This window comes from Silurus meridionalis, chromosome 7 (assembly GCF_014805685.1).
Source record: "Silurus meridionalis isolate SWU-2019-XX chromosome 7, ASM1480568v1, whole genome shotgun sequence".
Lineage (NCBI taxonomy): Eukaryota > Metazoa > Chordata > Actinopteri > Siluriformes > Siluridae > Silurus > Silurus meridionalis.
In genome coordinates, this window is record NC_060890.1 from 21,409,354 (window position 1) to 21,429,800 (window position 20,447).

Genomic DNA, 20,447 nt, shown 5'->3' on the forward strand with positions numbered 1-20,447 from the left:
CAGTAGGGGTAAGACAGAGTACATGTGTGGCAGTGGTGCGGTTGCAGGGAGAAGGTGGAGGAGTTCAGGTACCTAGGGTCAACAGTAATGGAGAGTGTGTTCGAGAAGTGAGGAAAAGTGTGAAGGCAGGGTGGAGTGGGTAAAGAAAAGTGATAGCAGGAGTGATTTGTGATAGACGGGTATCTGCGAGAGTAAAAGGGAAAGTTTATAGGATTGTGGTGAGACCTGCGATGTTGTATGGTTTGGAGACAGTGGCATTGAGTAAAAGACAGGAGGTGGAGCTGGAGGTAGCAGAGCTGAAGATGTTGAGATTTTCGTTGGAAGTGACGAGGATGGACAGGATTAGAAATGAGTTTATTAGAGGGACAGGGCATGTGGGACGTTTTGGAGACAAGGTGAGGGAGGCGAGATTGAGAAGGTTTGGACATGTGTAGAGGAGGGACATGGGGTATATAAGTAGGAGAATGCTGAGGATGAAGCCACCAGGAAGGAGGAAAAGAGGAGGGCCAAGGAGGAGTTTATGGATGTGGTGAGGGAGGACATAGTTGGTTTAAAAGAGGCAAATGTAGAGGACGGGGTATGGAGACTGATGCTCCGCTGTGGTGACCCCTAATGGCAGAAGCTGAAAGAAGAAGAAGAAATTATTTCGATGGTGGTACTGAGCTGAATTTGTTGAAATAGTATCCTTTCAGATGCAAGTGGTGACATATTTTTTCTTCTTCTAGTTATTAGCTATATAGTAGGCATATTTTTAGACTTATTACATTTTCATTGATGTCATTTTTCAGACACCCTTATCCTGATTAACTTTATTTTAAAATGTAATTTAAATGTTTTTTTTTAAATGTTTTTTTTTGTTTTGTTATATACTAAACAGGTGAAGGGCCTTGCTGAAGAGCCCCACATTGGGCGTTGCTGGGATTTCCAATTTTTTCTTTTAAGGATAGATAGATAGATAGATAGATAGATAGATAGATAGATAGATAGATAGATAGATAGATAGATAGATAGATAGATAGATAGAACATTATTGTCATTGCATATACAGGTACACAGCAATAAAATGCAGTTTGGCAGGATAGTTTGGCAGGACAGACCCTCAGACATGTAGACTCCCAAGAATTTTGACCTGCTCTACTTCAGTTCTATTGATGTAGACAGAGAGGTGTCTCTTGCTGCTGGATTTCAAGAACAACCACAATTAGTCTTTATGGCATTAAGGGTCAGGTGGTTGGATACACCCTGCTTCCAGGCTTTGGATCTCCTCCCTGTAGGCTCAAAGCCTGGCTGATCTGTCCAACCACATTGGTGTCACCTGCATGCTTGATGAGTGTTTAAGATAACCATCAGCTTAACCAGTCAGCTACCATTTCTCTATTAATAGCTTTGCAGCTTTGGTGCAATGCTGAAGAAGCAAACACAAACAGGTCTTAGTTAAACAATGATGTTTTCATTCAAGGAGAAATTATGGACTTTGAGTAAGCTGTTGCTTTAACACTGTAAGACCCAAACATGGAAAGAAAACACCACCTGTTAGATGGTGAAGGAGGCCTCTGATGCAGATAATGAAGATTTGTATTTATTTATTTACAAAACGTTTTTATGAAAATTTTGTAATATTGGAATGTTGGGAGCAAAATTTCAGCATTTGCACAAATATACAGAACAACTAAAGGAGTGTTAATTTGGAGTGTTAATTGCTTACATAGCATTATAACACACTATATAACTATATAAATATCATGAATAATAATAATAATCATCATCCAACAGTCATATTTTTAAGAATTAGAATTTATGAAAAGAAAAACTGGATAAAATCATCTTCAAGATTTTAATTTGGTAAGTGCACTTGCCTGGCTGTTCCCACATAATGAATTCCCTGATCAAGGAGCTGAACTATAAATGGGATACAAGTGAAGTAGTCAACATAGACCTTGTACTGAAGTTCTGACCTTCTGGAAGTGTGGACGCAGTTTCATAACATCACCTGACATTCCGAATTCAGATTTGGCTAGTTTTCAATCAATACTGCCATAGTGCACATTAAAGTCACAAAGCATGCCAGAGATTCCAGTTCTTACCCACAATTTGAAATGTAAAGGTTCGGCACTGATGTCAGTTCATCAGGCACGGTTCAGTCCATAAAGTGTTTGATAATCGAGGTGTAAGATCCATGCTGGGTTTGGTGCACTTTGTGAATTTGTGCTATGAGTTTACACTCTTATGTCTTTATCCAGTACCTCTGCTGTCTGTCCACCTCACGCTCATCGACAGATAAACTCGCCTTCGATGTAGGACTTCAAGAGGACACAACAGGTATTGCCCTTCTAAAGCTAGAGTAAAGCTAGATACAGGACATATCTACTTTGACTTTCTTTTTAACTCCTATAACCCTTTTTTTTGCCTAAATGTATGATTTGGTGTGTGTGTGTCCTCTTTGATGAGTCTGTGTACATTGTTGGCGGTAGTGCATTTCAGTGTTCATGCACTGGCAAGCATGATTTTTGTATGTGTGTGTGTGTGTGTGTGTGTGTAGGTGAAGCCTGCTGGTGGACTATACATCCCGCCTCTAAGCAAAGGTCAGAAGGGGAAAAGGTTCGTGTAGGTGATGACCTTATCCTCGTCAGTGTGTCCTCTGAGCGCTACCTGGTGAGTCATGTATTGATATATACACGTGTGTTTGTGTGTATGTGTATATATATATATATATATATATATATATATATATATATATATATATATACAGTGAGGAAAATAAGTATTTGAACACCCTGCTATTTTGCAAGTTCTCCCATTTAGAAATCATTGAGGGGTCTGAAATTGTCATCGTAGGTGCATGTCCACCGTGAGAGACATAATCTAAAAAAAAAAATCCAGAAACCACAATGTATAATTTTTTAACTCTTTATTTGTATGATAAAGCTGCAAATAAGTATTTGAACACCTGAGAAAGTCAATGTTAATATTTGGTACAGTAGACTTTTGCAATTACAGAGGTCAAACGTTTCCTGTAGTTTTTCACCAGGTTTGCACACACTCCTCCACACAGATCTTCTCTAGATCAGTCAGATTTCTGGCCTGTCGCTGAGAAACACAGAGTTTGAGCTCCCTCCAAAGATTCTCTATTGGGTTTAGGTCTGGAGACTGGCTAGGCCACGCCAGAACCTTGATATGCTTCTTACAGAGCCACTCCTTGGTTATCCTGGCTGTGTGCTTCGGGTCATTGTCATGTTGGAAGACCCAGCTTCGACCCATCTTCAATGCTCTAACTGAGGGAAGGATAAATAGTTAAAAAAATAGTTTAAAAAATAAAAAAATAGTTAAAAAATAGTTAAAAAATCATATATTGTGATTTCTGGATTTTTTTTTTAGATTATGTCTTTCACAGTGGACATGCACCTACGATGACAATTTCAGACCCCTTCATGATTTCTAAGTGGGAGAACTTGCAAAATAGCAGGGTGTTCAAATACTTATTTTCCTCACTGTATATATCAGAGGTTGGCTGTGTATTTGGTACCTGGGCCTTTAGTGGGCACTCACTTGACTTAATCCACCTCTTAATACCACCATTACATCTCAATTATAGAAACCATCAATGCTATACAAAAACGCAATATAATAACGCATGGCATCACAGAGAGAGAGAGAGAGAGAGAGAGAGAGAGAGAGAGAGAGAGGCATTTCAGATATGGAGGGTGAATACCATTTTACTAAAGCAAGAAAACCAGTTAAGACTCCAAACCTCTACACTACAACCGCAACTGTGCACCTACATCATCTGGAGCAGTTCAGAATCAATATTTGTCTAATAACATGACAAAAACATAAAAAAAAAAATACAACCTACTCACCAGAGATGCAGACTTATAATTTTCTCGCATACACCCGAGTTCACTCTCTGGCCGATACGTCTTTTAACGGCACCCGCCCGCTTAATCACCTTTCGGCGACCCTTCGCTACTTCTCTACTCAAGCCCAACTCAGCCCAGGGAACCGTCCAGCCTGAGCTAATTCCCCCCTGTGCGGCATGAGAGGCAGGAGGTGGTGGAGAGTGGTCCCAAATTCCGAGGAGCAGGTGGGTGGGCATGCGGGTGGGAAAGGAGCGAGGGGATGAGAGGAAGCGAGAGAAAGAAACTGCCTGTCCCTGGGTACACTGCCATCTGGACTTCCCTGGAGAGGCGTGCCAGACGTTGAAGTGCCTTTTTTCGCTGCCGGTCCGATCTCACCGCACAGGACGCAGTTGGCACCGCAGCAGCTGCAGCACTCCTCGTTGACCTGGTCCCCAAACCTCCCCTCTCCCACGTGGCGTAGTCTCCCTGTCGTCACACCCCTCTTCTAGCACGGGGTTTCGGCACCACTGTAACAAACTCACTGGTACCGCACTGGAAGAAAGACAGACAGGCGAAAGTTCACCAAGCAGAGCTTTCTTTATTCACTTTCGTTTTCACCCTGGTGCTTTCCTTTCCAGTACTCACGCCAGGGCTTTCCCACACACCGGATTGGCACATGCTCCTTCTGCGTCCGCCCGTCTCACTGGTGGAACGGCGCGCTTTGTCTCTTAGCACCCACCTGAGTTTCCACTTGGTGTTTCTCTCTCTCTCTCTCTCTCTGAGGTTGCCGTCTCTCTCCTCTTTATTGGCTTCGCTAGACTGAAACAGAGCGCATTGATTAGTCTCATCAGCTACAGGTGTTTCTTACCGCTCGGTCCGGCCGGCTCCGCCTCCACTTGTGCCCCGCTGGTACAGTATACCGGTATAACTTTTCTTCTTATTTACTTTATTTCTCTCTCTCTCTCTTTCTCTCTCTCTTTCTCTCTAGCACTTATCATACGGCAGTGGCAGTTTGCATGTGGATGCTGCCTTCCAGCAGACTCTGTGGAGTGTAGCACCAATCTGCTCGGGGAGCGAAGTCGCTCAGGGTGAGAAACAGAGCAAAAGACTTGCCAGATATCATGACTAGATACTGTATTGTCAAATATTATGACCTCACATCTGCTATCACACACCTTACTATTCACTGTTCCTCTTCTTCTCTTCTTCGTGTTGCAGGTTTCCTGATCGGTGGAGACGTCTTGCGGTTGTTGCATGGTCACATGGACGAGTGTTTAACTGTTCCCTCAGGAGAGCATGGCGAGGAACAGCGCAGGTCAGTGCACCGGGTTCTTTTGGTTGCTCAGTCAAGGTTGGAACTAAACACTAGGAGAAAAGTAGTTATGGCCAAAAGATATGTGTTAAAATGGTTTGTGTGATGCACTCTAAAAAATGAAATCATCTATTAATAGAACAGGGTTTCATGTGATCCATTCATTTTTTGCAGTGTATTGGACACAATAGCTGTTCGTTAAAATGTCAGAATATTGAATATGGCTATGATTTTACTGTTGTGACTCTAAGGGGGCATGTCTGAAGCATGGGTAGGTGGTAGCTCAGTAAGGCATTGGACTCGGAAGGTCACAAGTTCAAATCCTCGCACCTTCTGGGCACTTGAGCACCAAACCAGACTTGATTTAAAGGAACTTTGAATGTTGTCAAGCCAATACACAAGTATACAAGCATGTTACTAGTTTTCAGTTTTCAGTTTATTGCCATTTGCACAGGTACATTGCTGTGCATTACATGTACATTTGAATTTGTGTGCATTTCAGCTTTAGTCACAAAAGGTTTATACATTATTTACATGAAATAGCACACCTGGTCAAGTATGGTATATGCTTTTTGAGCATCTCATTACACATTTTGTCCAATTCGCTATAATTCCCTCCAAATCTGGAAAATATTCACAGCGCTTTACTTTTTCCACATATTGTTATGTTAAAGCCTCATTCCAAAATAGATTAAATTTGTTATTTTCCTCATGAGAGTGGTTTGAGAGTTGTTGAGAGGTTCCTGCAAAGAAGAATGGGAAAAACTGGCCAAAAATAGGTGTGCATCATACTAAAAAACACTTGAGGCTGTAATTGGTACTTCAACAAAGTATTGAGCAAAGGCTATGAATACTTATATTTGTGATTTCTTTTTTTTCTTGTTCATTTTTTAATTTGTAATAAATTTGAAGATTTCAAACAAAATTATTTCACTTTTCCATTATAGGGTATCGTTTGTAGAAAAGAATTAATTGAATCCATTTTGTAATAAGGCTGAACATAACAAACTGTGGGAAAAGTAAAGCACTGTGAATACAGATGCATTGTATATCAGGAGATCTGCCACTTTAAATTTTCATAGTGTTTGCTTTGTGCAGAGTGGCATTGTCATGCTAGAACAGGTTTGGGTCTCCTAGTTCAAGTAAATGGAATATTTCATGCTACCACATCCAAAGACTCCATGTACAATTGTGGGCCTTCAGCTTTGCCTTAACAGTTTGGAAAAGAACCACGTATGGCCGGGAAAATCAGGTGTCCCAAAGCTTTTGTCCATATAGTGTGTGTGTGTATATATACTGTGTGTGTGTGTGTGTGTGTGTGTGTGTGTGTGTGTGTGTGTGTGTGTATGTGTGTATATATATATATATATATATATATATATATATATATATATATATATATATATATATATATTATGAAAAGTAGTGAAAGTAAACATGTTAAAAAGTAATATTGCACATTGTTAACTATGCATAAGTAATATTTAAAATGGTCGACAGCAGTGAGATAGTAATGCCCCTAGATTAACACACTTGATGATATCACTGTTGTACATGATTGTACACAAACAGACCCCAAATCAAAGACATTATACATGAAATTACACATACTACAGTATATACATACATACATACAATATTGTCTCTATATTGTTTTGTGGAAAGCAGCATAGTTAATGGAAATTCTTTTTGTTTTTAATTGTCATAGCCTCTTTTCAATCATCAAATCAAATCAAATCAAATCATGCATGATAAGCAGGAACTTTTTTTATGCCTTCATGTAGTTTGGTATAAAATGTTAGAGGCCCCTGCAGTGACATCCTTGACTTTGGGTTTGACTTGTTTCAAAGAAGCGGATGGAAACTTGATTATATTTTAATATTTATTACACCCCACATATTCTAAATAAAACCCCACTTTATTATGCAGTCTGTAGAATATATTGTTCGATGTGAGATGTACCGCAACCAAAGGCTCACATTCAAAATCGGGATGATATTAATGAATGTTTTTCTTCTTCTATACTAACACCCTTGTGGAGGAATAAACCCAAATCTCCACAAGCACACTCTGAAATCTTGTGGAACATCTTCCCAGAAGAATGGAGGTTATTATAAGAGCAAATGGGGACTAAATGTGGATTGGGATGTTTGAAAATACACATACCAATTTTAAGTGCCAACAAACCTGGTGGGGTTTAAAACCTTTCATATTCAGGCTATGTGGCTAAAACCTAAACCATAAAGATAGTAATAAAATGCAGCTCTTTTGCCTCAGCTGTTATAGCATGTTTTTTTTCCAGTTAGCCTAGCATCTGAGAGCTCATTAAGCATAATTTGCAACCAGTCTTGCACTCATTCCCCAAACCCCCCCCCCAAAATGGAGCGAAAAAGTTTAGTCGAGACATTTAGGAGTTTGAAATAGGCCTTGTTCTTGTGCAGGATGTTCTGTTGTATCACCGGCCTGCTTTTTTTTCCCTCAACTGACACAAATATACAAGTGCAGGAATTTCGAGTCCACCATGTATACGCCGTGACTCAACCCGAGCGTGGGCGAGAGAAAAGTCTCTAGGGAGTGTGAGACAATTCAGGTCAAGGCACAATTCAGGTCAAAACCACCTTATGAAATTTTTTATTCTTGAAAAAAAGAAAGAAAAACTGCCAAGTAGAGCACACGTAGCCATACAGACTCACATGAGCTGTTCTCAGACAGCCTACAGTGGACAGAATGGGTGCTGTGCTGATCTCTATTCCCTACACAGCTCTTCTCTCCTCAATTCTCTAATAATTAAAAACCCCACACCTCCTCAGCAGGCCGCTTTTCTGTGTCTAAACACAATACTGACCCCGATAGCTCTCTTTAGTTACCGCAGCAGCTACTTTTAGCCCGTTGCAAAGCCACTTTAATTACAATAGACAAAGATCTGAGGCTCTGATCCGTACAAGATTCTTGTGCAGGGTTTTTATAAGGAGAGAATGTGTCCAGTCTGTGGAAAAGCGCCACCCAGATGAGGATGGGATCCCTTTTGAGGTCGGTTCCTCTCAAGGTTTCTTTCCTTATACAGTTTTAGGGAGTTTTTCCATTCCACAGTCGCCCCTGGCTCACTCATTTGGGATCAACTTATAAGGAACAAACTAGACTTTATAACCTCTTTATTTGTGTAAAGCTGCTTTGGGACGATTTCCATAAATTAAATTGAAAAGCATTTGATAATGAAGTCAAAAAGTTTTTATTGTTATTTTAACCATATATATTGACACGGTACACAGTGAAATGAACCAATGTTTTTCCAGGGCACTGGTGCTACACAACACAACAAAGAGCTAAGGACTAAAAGTAAAAATGGCCTTGCCACATCATGTGTAACCTCAAGCAAACAGTGCCAGACAAAAGGCAAAAACAAAACATCTATAGCGCTTTTTACAATGGACATTGTCTCAAAGCAGCTATACAGAATGAAGGTAAATGATGCATATTTATCCCTGTAGAGCAGCTTGGGGCGACTGTGGCAAGGAAAAACTTCTTTAGATATTATGAAGAAGAATCCTTGAGAGGAGCCAGACTCAAAAGGGATTTGGGTGATATCAAGAGTGTGATTTATAAATCTGAAAAAACAATAGAAAACACCGGGGAGTGAGAACTAATATAAGCACTAGAATGTAAGATTATGAGTAATGTCCTTTCTACAGTCTTATACAGTTATTTGAAACATTATATAGTTTAACATTTGAGATAGTGTTCAGTAGACTGTCAGCTGAGGGGTAGATATTTTTCTGGAGTCTGCTGGTGTGACCGTGGAGCATTTGATTGAAGGTAACACATCACTGTACAAAACGTTCCACACAGATGCTTTAATTGTACATTGGAAGAAGTTCAGCAAGGTGTGTAGTTTCTGCTCATGTATCTTAAATCTCTTATAATGCTATTTCCAGAATTCAAAGATTTTCTTGCTTATTTCTATAAACACACAGGCAATGATATTAGATTAATTTCCTGGGTCCAGTCTTGAATAATACATCTGATTTGGGTCTTGTTTGTAATACACAAAATCCAGTTCTGTTTTTTCTAATACTAATTTATAATATAAATGCAGCTGTCAGCGCTTTCCCCAGGACCCTATTTATAAATCAAGTGACCACACGTGATGTCACGGCTCCTAGTTTAGGAACCTCCGTCTAAATTTTGAAGAGCCTGGTTTTTGATGGGCTGTTTTCGATGAGCCAGCTCAAATTCTTTTTATTTTTTTACAAACACTATCAGCTTGTAAGTAGCTTTGGTCCATGTGCTGCAGAGAAAGCCGGCGCACAAACCTCACGTCTAGAACGGCTGATAGAAAGTATTTTTTCAAAAGCCAATTTTCTTTCAGGTCTCAGTGTTCTGTTTGCCATTAAATTTGGCCTTGGAGGTTTACTTGGGTGCCTTTTATGCTCACAGGCCTTGAAATATTGTCATGCTGGAAATGCAGATGAATTGAAAGAACATTTCTTTTAGTTGGAGTCTCATACTCTTTTAGGCCAGCTCTAGATTTGTGCTGTTTTCACTCCAGGGTTTATGTAACTGGTTGACGCTGTGGAGAATAACATTTCGGATAGTGTGTATATGTGTGCGAGTCTCTGTTTGGCTATGAGGAGTAGGTACAAAATGTTGAATACCCCTTACCGAAGACGTTTACATTTATAGCATATGGCAAACGTCCTTATCCAGAGTAACTTACAACCGAGCAGTTGAGGGTTAAGGGCCTTCCTCAAGGGCCAAGCAGTGGCAGCTTGGTGGTGCTGGGATTTGAACTTGTGACCTTCTGTTTTAGGGTACAATGCCTTAACCACTGAACTACCACTGCTTCCAGGCTTTTTACTTGTCACATATGGACTATGTTAAGTTCTTTCTTTGCATATCTACTAAATGCAAAATCATATTTACGGATTTAGGACACACTATGCTTTGCATTGTGTATTATTATTTCTTTAATCTTTTTTTTTTGCTTTTTTCTCTCCCTTCTAGGACAGTGCACTATGAGGGTGGAGCTGTGTCCACCCACGCTCGTTCTCTCTGGAGGCTGGAAACTCTCCGAGTGGCGTAAGTGCAGCACTTTGCAGTTTATCCCCTGGGGAGGTGGACTTGTTCCTGTCTCACGCTGATTCTCCCAGACAATACCGACAGCTCGTATCTGGACCTAATAAAATTCCAATTACATGCTTTCATTATATGCTATTTGACTATCAGTTTATTGCTTTATTGCATCTCCAGATTCTGTACAAAACGTTTGCGTTACAGTCCTGCAATAACATTTACACCACAGGTTCCTCTAGACCAGCTTTTGCTTTGAATCTAATCTAATGGTGTTGCTCACAGATTTACCATTTCTGGCCCACCAGTGATCCATTGCTTCCCGGCGGACTTATTGGCACCCCGAAAAGCGCAAACGGTCGTATTTACACACCCGTGAAAGGAAAAATTCCACTCAACGGAGCCATTTCCTTAAAAATAACCAAGGCAGAAATGTCTTTAAAAGATGGCGTGCATCCTCATATTAATGTGTGTGTGGTTTATCAAAATGACATTATGAGGATGAGGCTAAATTCTGCAGCAACTTTTACTTTTCAGAGCAAACCTCGTTTATGTACAGATCGTCGTTTAGCTTCTCAGTATTCTGGCATTCAGTGTAGATTGACACAAATAGCAAGTGATGGTGCTGAAAACAGGGAAATAAGACAGTATTGCTTTGATAATCAGCTCTGGCAAAAGAGCACGGGCGAAAGGAGGTGCTGTGTTTGTGAGTTACATTAATGAATGAGGGCGATGGCCTATATTGATGCTGTCGATCATTTTCTCTCCAGCTGGAGTGGCAGTCACATCCGATGGGGTCAGCCATTTCGCTTACGTCATGTGACCACTGGGAAGTATCTGAGCCTGCTAGATGATAAAGGCCTGCTGCTGATGGATAAGGAGAAGGCCGACGTCAAATCCACTGCCTTCTGTTTCCGCTCCTCAAAGGTGACTCTGCTTGAACCAGTTGTCCGTTAGCAAGTGATTTCTGCCCTGAAACTATTTATAGTAAACCATGATCACTAGCAGGAGTGTAAGTGTTACTGGATTGATAGAAGGACTTATAGGAAATTACGTTGTTTGTAGGGAATGAGGGCAATAGAAAAGGGATGTTATCAGCCTCTCTATAGGAAATAACATCAAAAAGCACTCTATATTGCATTTGCTATATTATAAAAGCATTATTATTAGCATTTGTGAACATCAACGTTTAATTTTTTTCTTTTTCTTTTAAATAAAATACCTGCTTGCTTTAAATAAAAAATAAAATATATAAAGATTTTTTAGAATAAATCAAATTAATGCAATACATGTTTTTATTATATTGATCAAATTGAGTAATCAATTAAATTGGCCAAAAATGTTAATTGAATAAATAAAACTAAATAAATGGAAAAATTAAATAAAATAGTTTTCATTTGTTAGATTCCATTTAGGTAATACAGACATGAATGTGTGTGTGTTTGTTTTACATTTAATAAATAATTTCTTTAAAATACGATCTACTTAACCATTCTAATAATTTCAGCATACTTCAACAAATGTCTTCATTTCTACCTTCCTTCATTCATTCGCTCCCTCGATATGCGGAATTGTCAGGATTTTCTCATTTTAGGAGAAACTGTTAAGGCTGAACGTAAAACGCAAAGAATCTATATTGCTAGACGTCGTAAAAACAGAAGTGGCTGCAGTTTCGCGCAGGCGCAAAAGAAAACTTGAGTTTTACAACCCAAAGCAAACTGTATTTTGGCATACTACAAGTCTTATTTCCGGTATGAAGTGAGTAGCCACAGTGAGACTCCACTAACTCTAGTTTATTTTTGTATACCCCTGGCAGTGTTGTGTATATTTTCAAGTTTAATAATAATAATAATAATAATAATAATAAAAAATGCTCTAAGTGCAAGGCGGAGACTAAACAAACTTGTGGCCCACCATTAAATACGTTTGTAAGGGAACTCCGATTGTTACTATTTTCCGCACGTAACATTCGTTCAACCGTTAGGGGTGTAACGGTACACAAAATTCTCAATTAAGTCACGGTTCGGTACGGTTAAAAGGGAAGAAATGCTAAAACATAAAATTGCGTGTCGTTTTTTATCAACAGTTTTTTATTATTAACTTTTGTGATCACAAACATTTGAACAATTTACATTTTTAAACAATTTTTAATAAATATTTTTTTAATATTTAATTAAAACTGAATTGTGTAAATCAAATTTATGCAATGCAACACTTTTTTATTATATTAAATTGAATAATCATTTAAATTGGCACAAATAAAATTTATTAAATGAAATTAAATAAATTAAAAACTGTATTCTATTTTCTAGACCCCATTTGGGTAATACAGATGTGTATGTTTAGTGTGTGTTTGTGTGTGTGCTTTTACATTTAATATTTCATTTTCTAAAGATATGTTCTACTTCACTGTTTTAAATAAAGTTTTAAATGCTACTTCCTGGTAACGGCTAACACTAGCACTATGGATTTGTCAGCGTTTTAATGCAAGCACAAAACAAATCGTATTTCCAGTACGGAGTGTGTAGCCACAGTCACACTGTGCTAACTCAAGTTTCGTTCTTATACCCCTGGCAGTGTTGTGTATATTTTCATGTTTACAAATAATAATAATATAATAATAAAAAGAATGCTCTCAAAGTGCAAGGCGGAGACTAAACTTGTGGCCCACCACTTAATAGGTTCCTGAGTGAACTTGGATTTTAACTCAGATGTTCTGCATCTGTTACGTATATGTTACATAATTGATGTTACGTAGGTTATGTTATATAGCGGCCCATTAAATATCCTATGTAACATAAATACAGTTATTGTTGTTGGACGTTCTTACACAGGAAGTTTACTGCTATTTCTTTTTCCTAACATTTGGAAGAAAATCCTAAAGGTTAAGTGGAAGGTGTGGCAAATCCCAATACATGGTGGATCAAAACGAGTGACTCACTACAGCGCATGTTTGATGAATGAAGGAAATGAGGAAATACAATCGGATAAAAAAAGGAATCGGTGAAAAATGAAGTGAGAGGCATTGGGATGAACCGAGAGAAGAGAGAGAGTGAGAAATCGAGGTTACATGAAGGTTACTAAGTTTAAAGCAGCATGTGTGAGAGAGCAAGAGGTGCCAGGCTCAGAAAGTGTGAGAGGCTTCCACAGCGTCACCTCTCACTAAAGTGTGTGTTTGGATTCATCTCGGCGAGGCTCAGCTTCATGTCACGGCACTCCGAGATCGCGGTGAACCCGGGCAGCTGAAGAAATTTCCAACAGGAGAAAGAACAGTAGGGTGTAGGGTGTGTGAAGGGCAGTAGTGTTTGCGGAAAATGGATGCTGAATAGAATACTAAATTGTGCTTGTTTCTGTAAATCTTTTGACTCCTCATTGTCTCTGTCTACAATGCTACAGGAGAAGCTCGATTTCGGCCCGAGGAAAGAGGTGGACGGCATGGGCGTACCCGACATTAAATACGGAGACTCCGTTTGCTACATCCAGCATGTAGACACTGGTCTCTGGCTCACCTACCAATCAATAGATGCCAAGTGTGCACGCATGGGGGGAGTCCAGAGGAAGGTGAGTGGCTCCGCAGCTTACTTTGGCCAGACATCTATGTTTATCATCTATGTTTAGAAAAATATATATTTTTTGATTAAGCAGCTCAAACTAAACTTTATTATGCACAACAGAATCAAACATGTTTCTGATCATGTATGTGGTCTAAAACATGATTGGCTCTTGACATGTTCAGTACTATTTTTTATTTTTGAATCAGATTATTACTTTAGCCCACCACAAAAAATGTTCAGAAAAATAATTATGTCAACACTAACTCTGTACGAGTGTGTGGGACGCTCACTGCGTTCAGGTGTAGTGTCGCAAAGAGGGGTTGTGTCTTTTACCGGTAAAAGAAGCACAAAAGGGGAATTCCAGTTCGGCTTCATTTAATCAAGGTAGATCTCTATGTCGAGTCGCATATGGTCTATAATAAACAGAAGAAAAAAGAGAAAAGCAATTTACATATTATTAGAATAACAAATCTTCCATCATTAAATGATATATGAATAAATGTATACATTTACTGTGGGATGTTCATATTAACAAGCACTTAACGCAAACAAGTATACTTAGATTGCATTGCGTAGGCCCAAATATAACAAGTAAACATGCATGGTAAGAAGATTGGACATTTCCAAACAATAATGAATAAACTGGGCGGTATGTTAATAAGAAATGCGCACTGGGTCATTAGAAATGCGCATATTTTTTGGCCTCAAGTTTGGTATTAAAAATGTTTTAGCTTGACTTGGTAATGCAGTTTAAAATGCACCTGAAGGACTTTAAGGCCATAAGAAACAAAGATTGAAATCTTTGGCCTGCATGCCAAAGGTCATGTTTGGAGGAAACCAGGCACCGTTCATCACCTGGCCAATACTATCCATATAGTGAACCATGGTGGTGGCATCATCATGCATTGGGGATGGTTTTTAGCAGCAATAACTGGGAGACTAGTCAGGATCGAAGGAAAGATGAATGCAGCAATGTACAATGTACCTGCTCCAGAGCGCTCAGACTCAGACTGAGGCAACGGTTCATCTTTCAACATGACAACAACCCTAAGCACAGAGCCAAGATAACAAAGGAGTGGCTATGGGACGACTCTGTGTATGGCCCAGCCAGAGCCCAGACTTGACCCCGATTGAACATCCCTGGAGAGATCTAAAAATAGGAGTGCACCGACGCTCCCTATCCCTATCCCGATGGAGCTTGAGAGGTTCTACAAAGAAGAATGGAAGAAACTGCCCAAAAATAGGTGCCAAGCTTGTAGCATCAAACTCAAGACTTGAGGCTGTAAATGGTGCCAAAGGAGCTTTAACAAAGTATTGAGCAAAGGCTGTGAATACTTATGTACATGATATTTTTTTATTTATCTTTTTCATTTTGTAAAACAATTTTTGTTTGTAGAATTTTGAGAAAAATTATAAATTAAATCCACGTACAACGCAGGGGGGAGTGGTTAGGGCTTTCCCGGAAACACTATTACATTTATAGCATTTGGCACATGCCCTTATCCAGAGTGACTAACAACATTTGTGGGTTAAGAGCCTGGCTAAAGAGCCCAGCAGTGTCAGATTAGCAGTGGGTTAGGGTTATTTGAACTTAGACTTTTCTGACCTGAGTCCGGTGCCTTAACATTTTGAGTCCATTCTGATTCTATCCACTTTACTGTATTTTCTAAAATCAGTGCATTATGGAAAGATAGAATCATTAACAGTTGATGCCACATTTATAATAAGCCACTGTGGGGTTTTTTTGTAAACCACAGAGTGGTTCCAGTCCTGACTGTTCACATGTTGTTTGGGTAAAAATGCAATTCCTGCATCAATATCAGTATAAATCTTTGTGCAAACGTAAAAAAAATAGTGAGCAGTGAGATTTAGTGGAATAAACGTTTGTGGTTTCTAACAACGATGGATGTGACTTTCCTGACACTATTAGTTTAGCTTAATGCTTTCATTCATATGAGAGGCTCCTGCACTGATGAAGAATTATAGTCTTGTTAGGCAACATAAAGCACTCACACTCATTACTCCTGAGGCGCGCGAGACACACACACACACACACACACACACACACACACACACGCACACAACACACACACGCACATGCACACAACACACACACACACACACACACACACACACACACACACACACATACAGCGGCCAAGAAAAAGAGTGTACCTGTACATGTCTGTGTGTGTATTATGTGTGGGTAAGAAGTATCTACAGGCTTTGATAATCTAAACAGAGAGCATGTGCTTTGTTTGTGTGTGTGTGTGTGTGTGTGTGTGTGTGTGTGTGTGTGTGTGTGTGTGTGTGTGCAGCACTAACATGTTGTTTGCTGTGTGATCAGGCTATAATGCACCACGAGGGTCACATGGATGATGGTCTGACCCTCTCACGCTCCCAACACGAGGAGTCTCGCACTGCCAGGGTCATCCGCAGCACAGTCTTCCTGTTCAACCGATTCATTAGGTAACACACAGCTGTACACACACCTGAACACATCTTTACACACCTGTACACATCTGTACACACCTTCAGACACCTGTACACACCTGAACATAACTTTGCAGACCTTCACACACCTTCACACAACTTTAGACCTTTACACTCCTGTATACACCTGAACACAACTTAAGACCTTTACACACCTGTACACACCTGAACATAACTTTATACACCTGTACATACCTGAACACAACTTTACACACCTGTACATACCTGAACACAACTTTACACCTGTACATACCTGAACACAACTTTACACACCTGTACACCTGAACACAACTTTACACACCTGTACACACTTGAACACAACTTTACACACCTGTACACATCTGTACACACCTTCAGACACCTGTACACACCTGAACACAACTTTACACACCTGTACATACCTGAACACAACTTTACACACCTGTACACACCTGAACACAACTTTACACACCTGTACATACCTGAACACAACTTTACACACCTGTACACACCTGAACACAACTTTACACACCTGTACACACCTGAACACACTTTACACACCTGTACATACCTGAACACAACTTTACACACCTGTACATACCTGAACACAACTTTAGACCTTTACACACCTGTACACACCTGAACATAACTTTACACACCTGTACACACCTGAACACAACTTTACACACCTGTACATACCGAACACAACTTTAGATCTTTACACACCTGTACACACTTGAACACAACTTTACACACCTGTACATACCTGAACACAACTTTAGACCTTTACACACCTGTACATACCTGAACACAACTTTACACACCTGTACATACCTGAACACAACTTTAGACCTTTACACACCTGTACACACCTGAACATAACTTTACACACCTGTACACACCTGAACACAACTTTACACACCTGTACATACCCGAACACAACTTTAGATCTTTACACACCTGTACACACTTGAACACAACTTTACACACCTGTACATACCTGAACACAACTTTAGACCTTTACACACCTGTACATACCTAAACACTACTTTACACACCAGTACACACCTGACCGCAACTTTAGACCTTTACACACCTGAATAAAGCTTTAGACCTCCACACATCTGTACACACCTAAACAAAACTTTACATACGTGTACACATATTGTACACATCTGCACACACTTTAGGACACCTGTACACACCTAAACACAACTTTACAGACCTTTACAAACATGTACACGTCTGAACACAACTTTATAGACCTTTACACACCTGTACACACCCCAACAAAATTTTACACTCCTTTGCAGCCCTGTACACACCTGAAGTCACCCTAACACATACTGTACCGGTACACACCTGAACACGGCTAAACACACCAGGACACACCTGAAAATACCTTTACACACCTGCAAACACATTTACGCACATGGATACACCTGGACACACATAAAGACCCATGAAGACACCTGTACAGAACTTCACACACCTGAAGACACCTTTTTACACCTGTACACATCTAATCACATCAGTCCACAATGACCCATTGTTTCTATTCCTAATGCGTAGTCATCAGGAAGGTTAGGATGATTGCTAATCATTAAATTGGCATCAGTGAATGAATTCATCAATAGTACAATTCTGTATCTATGTAAATTTAAATTATTGTCCTAATGCATTAAATGGCTTATTTGTTTTTCCCTTTATTTAATAAAAATAACCTAGAAAATAAGTACAACATAATTATATACAGTGTATTGTGAGGCTTAGAAAACCTGTTGTGAAGGTGTGGGCTGTGACAACTTGTCTGTCTGTGCTTTCATGAGCCGCCTGCTAGCTGTTTTATAAACACTTCCCAACGCTACCTCACTCCGCCAGAGGAACAAACACCATGCTGTGCTTCCAAAAAAAAAAAAAAAAAGTTTAATTTCAAACATTTGAAATGCGTCTCCATGATGAATATAAAGGAAACGTTAAGGCTATAAAAAAACTTCTAATTGGGAAAGGTGATAGAGCCAGAAAGTGTGTTTATACTTCATGTAGCCTTTTTATCCCTTAAAGATCCAGAAAAAGGCAATGATTGGATAAAACCAGATTCATAGTAGTACATGTATTCCTAGCTTAGATGCATGCAATAAACTATGCTACCTAGTGAACACCAGAGGTGTGACAATCAGCTTAAAAACTCACGAGAGCTCATTAGAAAGAAAATCATTATATTGAAGACACTTCTGAATATTTTCACTGCCACACTATAGTTGTTAGCTGCATGTGAGTTAGCTGATGATGATGACTAGTTAACACTGTTAGCAGAACAGGTGAAACGCGCATTACAAAGGAAAACTGCCCTATGAATGCATCAGCATGAGTATTTTGTGTGTTTGTAGTGTTATAACTGGATTATCATAAACTTGAATATCCCGGTGAGCTAACTTATGCTAGTTTAAGCTAAAATGGTAACAACACCATTGCATTTTGTGCTTAACTTTCCTGATGCTTGTGCTAGGTTATAGCCCTGATAATGATGTTGGGTACTTTTTAAAAGCTTGGCAATGCACTTGATAAACAGTTGAAGATGTGATCATTTTTGGTAACACTAACTCTCACTTAACTCTCCAGCTGCAGGTTTTGGGGGAGGTGTTTTTTATAAGTAAAACATAAAACAAGAACCAGGCACATAGTAATTTAGAAAAAAAAAAGTCATTTTTTAGTTGTTGTTACCTACAAATTTAGCTTTGTCATGACTAATGCACCTTTAAATAAAGTCAGTGTTATGTACACTATATTGCCTAAAGATTGCAGACGTCTGGTCATAAGTATAGTATGTTCTTTTTTTTTAGCATCACATTCCACGTTCCCTCCACTCTTCTGGGAAGATGTTCCAATTGATTTTGGAGTGGACATTTGTGTTTTATTCTGCCACAGTTATGTTAGTACTGGTACTGGTATAGCTGAGGTAAGGAGGCCTGGGGTGCAGTCAGAGCTCACATTCATCCCAAAGGTGTTCAGTAGGGTTGAGATCAAAGTTTTATAGCAGGCCACTTAAGATCTTTCTCTCCAAACCATGTAAACCAGATCTTCATGGAGCTTCCTTTGTGCACAGGGGCATTGCCATGCTGGAACAGGTCTGGGTTTCCAAATTCAAGTAAATGCAAAATCCATATCCAAAGAGATCCTGTGTGCCTACAGCTTTGAGGTAACAGTTTGTTGAAGAACCATGTATGGCAGGAAATGTCAAGTGTTCCAATACTTTTGTCCATGTAGTGTATTTAGGGGTTCCAACTCGTAAGGGTGTGTTTTTTACTCGTCACAAGTACAGTGAAATTCTTTCAGCGCATATTCCAGGATGTTAGAAAGCTGGGGTCAGAGGGTAAAGGGCCTTGCTCAAGGGACCCAGGATTGGCAGCTTGGGGATAAGGGGGCTTGGACCCCCGACCTTCCAATCAGTAACCCAGAGCCCTAATCACTGTCCAATTTAGAATGAATTTGAATTATATATTTCTTTGCATCCCATTATACCAACCAGCCCAAAAGGCATTTCCCCACCCCATATTATTAAGGAATTCTTGAACTGGAAATATAAAAATGGTTCAAGCTGGCAACAAAGCGGTTAAATAGCACTAAATAAACCTCTGCTTCATGCAATAATGGTGGTTTTGTTCACCTCTGCTCTCTGACTCTCTCTGTCTCTCTTTCTCTTTTTTTTCTCCAGGGGTTTGGACACCCTTAGCAAGAAGGGAAAGACTTCTATGCTTGATCTGCCAATCGAATCAGTCAGCCTGAGTCTGCAGGATCTGATCGGTTACTTCCAGCCCCCGGACGAACACTTAGAACACGAGGACAAGCAGAATCGACTCCGAGCGCTAAAGAACCGCCAGAACCTCTTTCAAGAGGAGGTCTGTAACTGGGTTAGGGCTGTAACAGGAAACATTTCGGTCAAACAGTGCTCTAGTTCGTTTACTTTCCATTTCACTGATATTCCGCGACTGAATATTAATGCGGTATGTTTCAGCATGCATTTAATTTAACCCTTTGTCTTTATAGCAGTTAAAATGGGTAATATTCTGCTAATGTTTATTCTGTTTAATGTAGTTTAATAGTGGAGATTCTGTCACGCGACGGCCGAAGTTTTTCTCTGGTTGTGGTGAAAAGTCCATCTTTTTAAGGAGTATGTGTATTCTTACATAGTCTTTTAGAGGAAAG

General features: G+C 39.6%; 1 protein-coding gene across 8 annotated transcripts in view; it reads left to right on the forward strand.

Annotated features, from left to right (window-relative positions):
* Positions 1–20,447, forward strand: part of ryr2a (ryanodine receptor 2a (cardiac)) — a 219,211-nt gene that overhangs the window by 81,603 nt on the left and 117,161 nt on the right. For all 8 annotated transcript variants that reach the window (XM_046854545.1, XM_046854546.1, XM_046854547.1 and 5 more), the window contains 9 exons: positions 2,241–2,319; positions 2,540–2,652; positions 4,825–4,924; positions 5,055–5,151; positions 10,150–10,224; positions 10,986–11,142; positions 13,612–13,776; positions 16,117–16,238; positions 19,957–20,140. In XM_046854545.1, coding sequence (XP_046710501.1) covers positions 2,241–2,319; positions 2,540–2,652; positions 4,825–4,924; positions 5,055–5,151; positions 10,150–10,224; positions 10,986–11,142; positions 13,612–13,776; positions 16,117–16,238; positions 19,957–20,140 — 1,092 coding nt within the window. The remainder of the gene's footprint in view (positions 1–2,240; positions 2,320–2,539; positions 2,653–4,824; positions 4,925–5,054; positions 5,152–10,149; positions 10,225–10,985; positions 11,143–13,611; positions 13,777–16,116; positions 16,239–19,956; positions 20,141–20,447) is intronic.